This window comes from Saccopteryx leptura, chromosome 9 (assembly GCF_036850995.1).
Source record: "Saccopteryx leptura isolate mSacLep1 chromosome 9, mSacLep1_pri_phased_curated, whole genome shotgun sequence".
NCBI lineage: Eukaryota > Metazoa > Chordata > Mammalia > Chiroptera > Emballonuridae > Saccopteryx > Saccopteryx leptura.
The window spans coordinates 72723961-72733863 of NC_089511.1; the positions used below are offsets into that span (position 1 = coordinate 72723961).

General features: G+C 54.8%; 1 protein-coding gene across 1 annotated transcript in view; it reads left to right on the forward strand.

The window, feature by feature from the left end:
- The window catches only part of LOC136381375 (cadherin-23-like), a 360324-nt gene that overhangs the window by 333085 nt on the left and 17336 nt on the right, over positions 1 to 9903 (forward strand). The window contains exons 24-27 of the mRNA XM_066350013.1: positions 2513 to 2732; positions 4401 to 4553; positions 6670 to 6783; positions 9731 to 9879. Coding sequence (XP_066206110.1) covers positions 2513 to 2732; positions 4401 to 4553; positions 6670 to 6783; positions 9731 to 9879 — 636 coding nt within the window. The remainder of the gene's footprint in view (positions 1 to 2512; positions 2733 to 4400; positions 4554 to 6669; positions 6784 to 9730; positions 9880 to 9903) is intronic.

A 9903-nucleotide genomic window follows, 5' to 3' on the forward strand; every position in this document is an offset into this window, starting at 1 on the left:
GCCTAGACCACAAGACAGGGCACAATCTATGCCAGGCTTAGAGAGCCAATGTTCTGAGAGATGGTGATGATGGAAGGCTTCCTGGAGGAGGAGGGGCTAGAGCTGGGTCTTGAAGGACAGGTGGATTTGGAAAGGTGGAGGGAAAGCACCACAGAAGATGGATAAAGGCAGAAACAGAGAGGGAGGCAAATAGAATTCTGGGAAGCCAAATCAAAGAGTTTCTCTGAGCCTGATTATAGAGGTTTGGACCGAAACAAACCCTCAATACCCCAAGGCTGTAGGTGGTTCTAGAATACAGAGCTCAGGTAAGTTTAGCACCTAAGCCCTTCCTCCATGGGACAGCCCCCTCTCCCGTGCTTTCCTGTAAACCCCAAGGCAGCCTCACACAGTAGGTGGGATTCTCTCCAATTTGTAAAAACCTTAATTTGCCCAAATTCCTGTGGTCAAGAAGGGGAGGGCATAATGTAGAATCCAGCCCCTCTGCCTGCTGCTCTGTTACACTTCTGGTCAGGGAGGCCCTACGGTGCTGGTGTGGGGGAAATTATGCCTTTTTAGAAACTCTGGAAGACCTTTGCAATTAAGAGCATGAGATTTGGAGTCTGACCCAAATGGGTGTGGATCCCAACTCCACTGCCTATATGCTGGGTGACTTGGAGCAAATGACTTAATCTCTCTGGGCCTCAGTTTTCTCACCTGTGAAATGGGGATCATAATAGCCCTGTGTGGCTGTGCTGTAGGGATTCAGTCAGACCCAAGTGTAAAGCAACCTGCGGTTAGACTGCAGGAAGTGCACGGGAGCCGATGTGTTCACCCTGCGTCTATCGTGAGAATTTATACCTGGGAGACAGGGTCGGGGCCAAAGGGTGAGCCTGATCCCGTTCAACGTTATACAGGGTGTTTGACAAGAAGCCAGAGTGGTACCTTTGGCGATGCCTTACAGGCCCACTGTGCCTCAATTTTTTGTATAAAAGGAGATTAGTAGTATTCTTTTTTTTATTTAGAAATTAAATTTAATGGGGTGACATTGATCAATATGAGCACATAGATTTCAGGTGAACATCTCTATAGTAGTTGAACCGTTGATTGTGTTGTGTGCCCATCACCCGAAGTCAAACCGTTCTCCATCACCCTTCTTTACTCCTGTCCTCCCAACCCCGCCCCTTGGATAACCACTTTCCGTTTATCTGTGTCCATGAGTCTCAGTTTTATATCCCACTTATGTGGGGTATATATTTGTCCCTCTTTACTCCCCTCCCTGCCATCCCCCCACCCTCCACCCCCAGTAACTACTTCACTTTTATCTGTGTCCATGAGTCTCAGATTCCAGGGAGCGTTCTGTCTCTCCAGCAGAATATTCTCCCAAGCTCCAGCAGGGGGAGCCTCTGTCCAGAGAACAGCTGCCAATCCTCGAGGAGGAGCAGTGAACAGGAGAGGTGGGGGTGAGAGAGCGAGTGAGCCCCTAGGCCTGGTTCTCTGGGGACTGACGGACAGCAGTGGGAGGAAGTGCCCACCAGCACCACTTCTGAGTTCACAGAGGAACTGGCTCAGAATCATGAGAAGATTGAAGGAGCTGGAGTGTTTAATTTGGAAACTGTCTTCAGATACAGGAAGAAGGTTCTTTGTGGCTCCTCGGGTTCCCTCTAAGACCTCGACCAATAACAGTTTCTGCCGGGAGTGCAGAAGAACCTTCTCCAGTGACGAGGGCTATGTGCAGATTAGAAATAGTGGGCTCCCCATCCAGGAAAGCATTGGCTTGATGCAAAACTCTTATTTTAATTATTATTACACTTTTTTTTTTTTTCAAATGTCTTGAATCCTCAACGTACTAAATTTTTCAACGTACCTGGGAGGGTCTTCGGTCCGGACCTCTCTCACCAGGACTGGAGGTGCCGGTGAGAAGGGGGAGGGGAGGGAGCTTGCCTACATGTGGCCTCAAGGTGCCTTTTTAAAAACAATCAAATCCTCAAGTAACTTTTAAAAATGGATCCTTAATATCATTTTATTTTTGTTGCTGTCTTACAAAGCAAAACAAAGCAGAAGAGGAACTCCAGTAACGGAGCGTTCTCTGTAGTTGAGCACCGTGTGATGGAGGGAGTCTGAGCGGCAAGGACTGCTCCCAGCAGCGTCGTGCGGGCTGCAGGGCGGGGGCGCTGCTGCAGCAAGGCTGACTCTGGAGGCCCTGAGCCAGTGGGGGAAATCCGGGAGGGCTTCCTAACAAGGAAGACAGGGTTCTGAGGGGGACGTTGGGACCAGGGCTCTTGTTCTAAAGCGTCCCTTCCCTACCCCACACACGGCCCCACTTGGTGCAGTTGGCACCTTCACTCTGACTGCTGCCCCCTAGAGAACATCTGGCAGGTGCACTGGGGACAGTGGCCTGGCCTGAGCCGAGGCAAGGAGGCAGGCTGGAGCCAAGCACAGGTCACTGGGAAGGAGGGAAATGGGGGGCACTTCTCAGGGGAGGAGCGCCAGTCCTGGTGTGCCCGCTCCTCACTCGGCCCTTCCTCTCCCTCAGGTGGTGGCCATCGACCTGGATGAGGGCCTGAACGGGCTGGTGTCCTACCGCATGCAGGTGGGCATGCCCCGCATGGACTTTCTCATCAACAGCAGCAGCGGCGTGGTGCTCACCACCACTGAGCTGGACCGGGAGCGCATCGCCGAGTACCAGCTGCGGGTGGTGGCCACTGATGCGGGCACGCCCACCAAGAGCTCCACCAGCACGCTCACCATCCGCGGTGAGAAGGGGGTCCCTGCTGCTGTGTGCTGAACACACGGGCACGGTGGGGAGCCCACGCGTACTCTGTGGTCTGCTAACGGGGCACCCACCTCGCTAACGGGGCACCCACCTTGCTAACGGGGCACCCACCTCGAACCATTCAACACAGTAGAGCCTCCCCTGTCAACACCAAGTCACAAATGCCAGCGAGCCTTCTCCCCATCTGGCCACTGCCTTCAGTGCCCCAGAGCCCTTGGGCAGTAGCCTGGACCCATGGCCAAGGTCCCCTCTTTGACCCCAGCAACAGCAGAGACGGTTTGAGCAGGGGTAGGGTCCTCAGGGTCACAAACAGTCTGGGGTGGTGGCAGACTTTGTCTCCTGTGGAGGCCAGAGATGCAAAGAGAGCCTACCCTTCCCATGTGCCCAGAGTCTCAACAGAAGGGTGTCCCCCTGGGAGGAGGACAGCGGGATTCCCAGACTCCTGGAGAGTCCTCCTTCCCCAGGGACCTCTTCACAATTCGCACGGTCTACTCTACACCCTCTAGTGGGATGGGGCCAAGGAGGGCTCCTGTCTCTCATCCACTCTGGCTCAGTCTTTAATTTTCAGAACAAAACTGGGACATTGACATGAGCTGTTGCCAAAAGTCCAGAAATGGCCACTGAAAAGTAAGTGTAGAGTGGAATGGCCTGCTGTCTAGGACAGGCCAGGGCCCCTCCCGGCTCCTGCTTGCCTTTATGAGATGCGGGCGGCCAGCTCCGCACAGGCACAGACATTCACTGTCCTCGGCCACAGCCTGGGACGGTGAAGACGAGAGAGCCGAGCATTCTCTCTCCTGTTGGTCCAAGACCCGCCTTGCTGGTTCCTGGAGCCAGTTTGAGGACCCATTTCTGTGCCAATGATTGACAGGGAGGATGTCCAGTCCTGTCAGAGAGGACCCCAGAAGATTGATCCCCAAGACTAAACAGAAGCCATGTCACTAAATAAGCCCATCATTTTTCCTGGTGAGATCATGAAGAGTAGCCACTGTGGGGTGGGAGTCATTTCACGTGAAGGCCCTTCCACGCTCCATCTGCTAGAGGAATAACGGCCTGCATGTAGAGCTGCAAAAACTAATCTTTAAGGGAAAGTAGATTTTTTTGAGGAGAAAGGGTCCTCAAAGGAAATTACTTTGCCTGGGCCCTCATCACAAACTGGGACCAGCCTCCCTAAGACCACAACCCCATCATTCTCTTGCTGTGTGACTTTGAACAAGTCACTCAACTACTCTGAGCTGCCTCCTCCTCGTCTGTACAGTGTGTTTAATAATGGCTGCCTCATGAGGATGTTATAAGGAACATGTCTGGTCCTGTGTACGAAGCATGTAATGTGGGAGGAGCTGAGGAATGGTGACTGCTACCATCAATCACTGTTGTCATCAGGCAAACACTGGAAAGAGGTTCTAGGGTGTTCTCCCTTAGACAGCATGAGCAGCAACAAGCCACTAGGGGAACAGGGGCCATGGGAAGGTATGGAGTTTGGTCAGCTTTGTCCTGGCCCCAGCCAGCATGGGGACCCTCAGCTCACAACTGGGAAGTAGTGACTCCCAGGAAATCTGTTGGCTACTGGTCTGTGGTGTGTGCCACTCCTTTGGAGCGAGTGGTTGCTGAGGAAGCCAGACCTAGCCCTGTGTGCCGGCTCTTCCCGCAGTGCTGGATGTGAACGACGAGACGCCCACCTTCTTCCCGGTTGTGTACAATGTCTCCGTGTCTGAGGACGTGCCGAGGGATTTCCGCGTGGTCTGGCTGAACTGCACTGACAACGACGTGGGCCTCAACGCTGAGCTCAGCTACTTCATCACAGGTGTGGCCCTGCCTCCGGCCCTTCCAGATATGCAACCTGCCTGGGGTGGGTCCAGGGGAGGGGGAAGAGGTCTAAGTCGGCCATCAGGATCTAGCCCCTGCTAGAGCCCCCTGAGGATTTGCTCCTGGCTTTTCCCTGGGGCTTTGGAGCTGGGTCTCTCTGGCCTGGCTCCCCAGGAGCCTCCCAGATTGGGTAGGAGTGAGGGGACTAACCAAGGGTCAGTCCTGAGGGAGATGGAGCCAGCGACTACTGGGAGGAGCCCTGCCCCACCCCCCACCCCATGTTAGGGTGATGAAGCAGACTAGAAGAGTGTGGCATTGTCCGTCCCCGGGGACCCTCCACTTATGAAGAGAATTCCCCTCTGTTTAGAGGCAGATGGTTTAGATCTCTCTAAATGAAATAGTTTTAGCTCAAAATGTCGAAAAGCTACCACCTGAAAAGCTAAGCAGAAATATTATAAAGCCATGTCCAGGCTCAACAGGTGAAAGGGAGCTGTGATCGATTAGTGATGTCTGCCACAACAGTCAGCATGGGAGATGGTGACAAACATGCCACGTGTTAGTCATTCCTGGATTAGAGCAGTGTCCCAGCATTCTGCAGTCTGTGGTACTCCTGAGAGGTGCTGGGATGTGTGGGGTGGGGGATAGTTCCTTCACGGTCCTGAGCCCTCCTTTGGTCACTTACTGGCTCTGTCCCCTGTGTCCATGGCCAGCCTGCAGCCACATCACACACATGTTCATGTGCACATGTGTGCATGCACACGCCTGCAGTGCACATACCAGCATCCCTGACACCTCTCCCCTGGACCAAGGAGTCCCAGGCTCCCAGCCTATCTGCATCTTGCTGCAGCCAAGGAGACCCCCCAGCCCCCAGCCTCTGCTTTTCAGACGCTTTCCCTCCACTCCCTCCATGAAGGGGTCCAGCAGCCCTGGGCCAGCTCCTCCTAGTCTGGTCCTCAAGACTGCCCTGGGAAAGGCTTAGTTATTGAGACTCCCACATGGCACCAGCACTACTTGTGTCTTAGCTCCTCCCTCAACCCCTGGGAGCCAAACTGTGTCCCTTACAGATGGTGCTTCAGACACTGGGGGGCAGATACTGGAGGCTTGAGAGCAGGGGCCTTTCCCCAAGGGCAAACCGGGTCAGTCTATGGCAGCATCCCCCAACAGTGGTCGGCAAACTCAGTCAACAGAGCCAGATAGCAACAGTACAATTGAAATTTCTTTTGAGAGCCAAATTTTTTAAACTTAAACTATATAGGTAGGTACACTGTTATTAACTTAATTAGGGTACTCCTAAGCTGGCCTTTGCTAAAAACGTCCTCAATCTGATTGAGCCGCATGTGGCTCACGAGCCGCGGTTTGCCGACCACTGCCCAGGATGAGTTCCCAAGACCTTGAGGTGGCCAGTTCCTGCTCACTGGAGAGCCCTCCCAGCCCTGGGATTATGAGAACTTAATTTGGCAGACTCTGTGGAGAGCTGTGCAGACCCAGGTAGTCCAAATCCAGTGCAGTGGCGCCCTCTGCTGCCCAGAGTACCACACTGCCCGCCAATAGCAGGGGAAGGGTCTCCACTGGGTTCTGATGAAGTCCTTTCCTGGTTCTGGTCTACTTCAGGAAGGTGACCCTCATAATTCCCACCTGTCTTACTCCGTGGAACCTCTGGGAGTGCCCACTCAGGACCTGAGATAAGGGATCTGGAGAATGCTCAGCCAATCCCAAAGACCGCAGACACATAAAAGCCCCAGCCCGGGTTAACTGCTCAGACATTCTATAGAACACGCAGGTAACAGAATAGTGAAGGACACAGGCTGGGGAGCAGACTGCTGTGTTGGAGTCCTACGCCCCAAATAGATGACTGTAACCCAGAGACAACCTCACTAAAGGACCGTTTTCCTTGTCTGTGAAATGGTCCACAGTAGGTGCTCAATGAATGTTAGATAGACCCTTATGGTCTCAGGCATTCAGCACCCCCACCCGAGCCCACACAGGCCAGTCCTCACCGGAGGCCCTGGCTCAGGCAGGGCTGAGTGGGAGCGAGGCCTCTCGTTCCTGGACCAGCTCTAGAGTGTGCAGGAGCCCCACTTCCTGACCAGAGCAGCGATCTCTTCTGCCCACAGGTGGAAACGTGGACGGAAAGTTCAGCGTTGGCTACCGTGACGCGGTTGTGAGAACAGTGGTGGGCCTGGACCGGGAGACTACGGCCGCGTACACGCTCGTCCTGGAGGCCATCGGTAGGCACGCCCCTCCCTGCAGACCAGTACACGGTTGCTTTGGGCAGAGTTCACACGAGGCCTCCCAGGAGCCAGCTGGGCCTGAACCCAGGACCCAGGCCTTGAGCCAAAGGCTCTGCCCTGAGGCCAGTGGAGAAAGGGTGACCAGACATCCAGCATATTCCTGAATACTTTTCAGGCCTGAGGCTCAGTGCCCAGTGCCATATGCATGCCACTAAGATGGTATGGCAGGAGTTCCATGGAAGCCAAATGAAAGGCTAACATGGAGACAGATCACTGCAGAATCAAGCAAAACAAAGCAGAAAGGGAGAGGGGATGACCCAAGAGTAGCATACAAAGGTGGTGGAAACATGGTAGAGGCATGGGGGTGACCAAAGAAGGCTTCTTGGAGGAAGTGGTATCAGAGAACACCTTTGGATCAGTTAGGACTCTTTGGATGCAAATTTTAAAATAATAAGCTGATTAGGATTATGGGCTCACAGGACCAGTTTGCTAGGAGATAGATGGAGCGTCAGGTATGGCGACTTGGGGCTCGGGGTTGCCACCCGGCCGCAGTTTCGGCGTTGGCTGACTCCGCCTCCTGTGCACTGTGTCTGCAGCCCCAGCTTTCCTCCTCTTGGGTTCAAGTGTAGCAGCAGGAAGATAGCACTTGTCTCTTTCCTGGTCTCCCCAGCTGACGCCTAAGTTGAGCTCTAATTAGTTCCTGATTCGTTCCATCTGCCCATTGCCCGTATCTGAACCCTGGTCATGGTCAAGGACAGTGAGATGTGCCAGTGGCTCAGGCCTAAATCACAGGCCTATCCCTGGAGCTGGGGGGCAGTCAGACCCACCTTGAGCCGCAGCCCTCAGAGTCAGGAAGGGTGGGTTCTTGGAGCTAACTTCAGGGCATAGACTCACCTGCTCTGAGGGCCAAGTGAGGTTTTAGTATGAGAAGCAGGGAGGGCGTTTCAGGCAGAGGAAGCAGTCCACACAGGACCTGCAGGAGGGAGAGAGCCGCACATGCATCCCTCCGCTGCCCCGTAGAGGGGTGTAATATGGCGGCCTAAATGTCGGCTTGGGAGATCAGTCTTTGGTTTCCAGGCAGCAGGAGCCCTTGAGGGCTCTGGATAGAAAGAAGTGTGTGATGAGACCTTTGCCCCCGGATGGCCCTGGTCCTCCCAGAAGCTCCCAGTTCAGTGTTGGCAGAGAGTCTGGGTGGAAAGGGAATGAGCTCTCTGTGTCTCACTCTTTCTGGCCCTCAGTCCCACCCCAGCCTGCCCACAGGTGGGCGCGCGCACACACACACACACACACACACACACACGCACACACACACACACACACACACACACACACACACACACACGCACACACACCTCTCTGCCCTGCTCTCCCCCATCCTGGGGCAGCCACACTACCCTCTGGGGACCTGTCATCCCCACTGAAACCAGGCTTCACGACAAGCACTGGCTTTTCATGAACCTGCCAATTCACACTGTACCCGGTGGGACCAGTAAGCAGGACCCCCAGGGCGGCGAGAGGCTTGTCCTGGAGAGGAGCTTCCCAGGACAAGATGACTCAGGACAGGCGACTACTCCACCCTAGCGTGTGGTCAGTTGGCCTGGGGAAGAAGGGACAGAGTCATGACTGGACCTCAGCCAACTCTAGCTGCCTGGACTCCCCTCTGGGGTGCCTGGACTCCTCTCTGGGGTGCCTGGACTCCTCTCTGGGGTGACTGGACTCCTCTCTGGGGTACCTGGACTCCTCTCTCAGGTGCTTGGACTCCTCTCTGGGGTGACTGGACTCCTCTCTGGGGTACCTGGACTCCTCTCTGGGGTGACTGGACTCCTCTCTGGGGTGACTGCACTTGCCTGAGCATGCAGTGCCTTCCTCCAGGGAAGATGACCCAGCAGCTGCCCCTGGTGCTGAGCCACCGCCCCAGCCCCAGGAGGGTCCTGCAGGGGGAAGAGAGGCAGAGCCCTGGCAGCCTGGGGCTTAGAGGTCACTCAGGGCCCACATCCCTGAGTGTAGGGGGCCCACAGGCCAAATCCATCCCATCGTGTTTGACCATCTCATGTTTTATAATGAATGACAGTTGTGAACATTTAAAATCAGATTTTATTTAGAAGCTCATGTTCAGTTTCTCTTGAAGACCAAGACCTAGTGTCACTGAGCCCCATTCTGCCTGCCCATTGGAGGCTGGAGCAGAGGACAGCAGCCCCTTGAGGTGGGCCTGTCCACTGGGCACCCAGGGACCTTGCCCGCCTGGCCCTGAGAGCGGGTGGGTTTGTGATCTCACACCTGAGTCTGTTTCCTAGGCCTATGGTAACGAATTACCCACAGGTGGTAGCGTGAAAGAACTGGAGCTCTGGAGGCCAGCCGTGAAATGAAGGTGTCTGCAGGGCCGCACTCCCTGTGAAGGCTCGGGGAGACCCTTCCTCAGCTCTTCTGGTTTCTGGTGGCCCTACGTGGTTTTGGCTTGTGGCCACAGGACTCCAATCTCTACCTCCGACTTAATGTGGCCTTTCTCTGTCAAACCTCCTTCTGCCTTCTCTTATAAGGGCCCCTGTCATGGGACTATGGCTCACCCAGATTTTCCAGGATATGTCATCTCAAGATCCTTAACTTAACTGCATCTTCAGAGACATTTTTCTCCCCCAATAAGCTTACACTGACAAATTCGCAGGGATTTGACATGGGTCTATCTTTTGGGGTCCACCATTCAATTCCCCTCATGCCTCAGTTTTCTCCTCTGTAAAATGGGGACAGTAATAATAGCACCTGCATCACAGGCTATTTAGAGAGAGCTAGACTAGTCCCTGGGATGCATTCGATGTTGTTAGTGTCACTCCTCATTCGGAAAGGAAAATGCCGCCCTGCAAAGGCCACAGCAGCGGGGCTGAGCCGGGCACACGCCTGGGAGGCCTGCCCTCGGCCGCTGACAGGGCCCCCTCCACCACCTCCACAGACAACGGCCCCGTAGGCAAGCGACGCACCGGCACCGCCACCGTGTTCGTCACTGTCCTGGATGTGAATGACAACCGGCCCATCTTTCTGCAGAGCAGTTACGAGGCCAGCGTCCCCGAGGACATCACTGAGGGCCACAGCATCGTGCAGGTAGGTGGCCACGGCCCCCTGGGG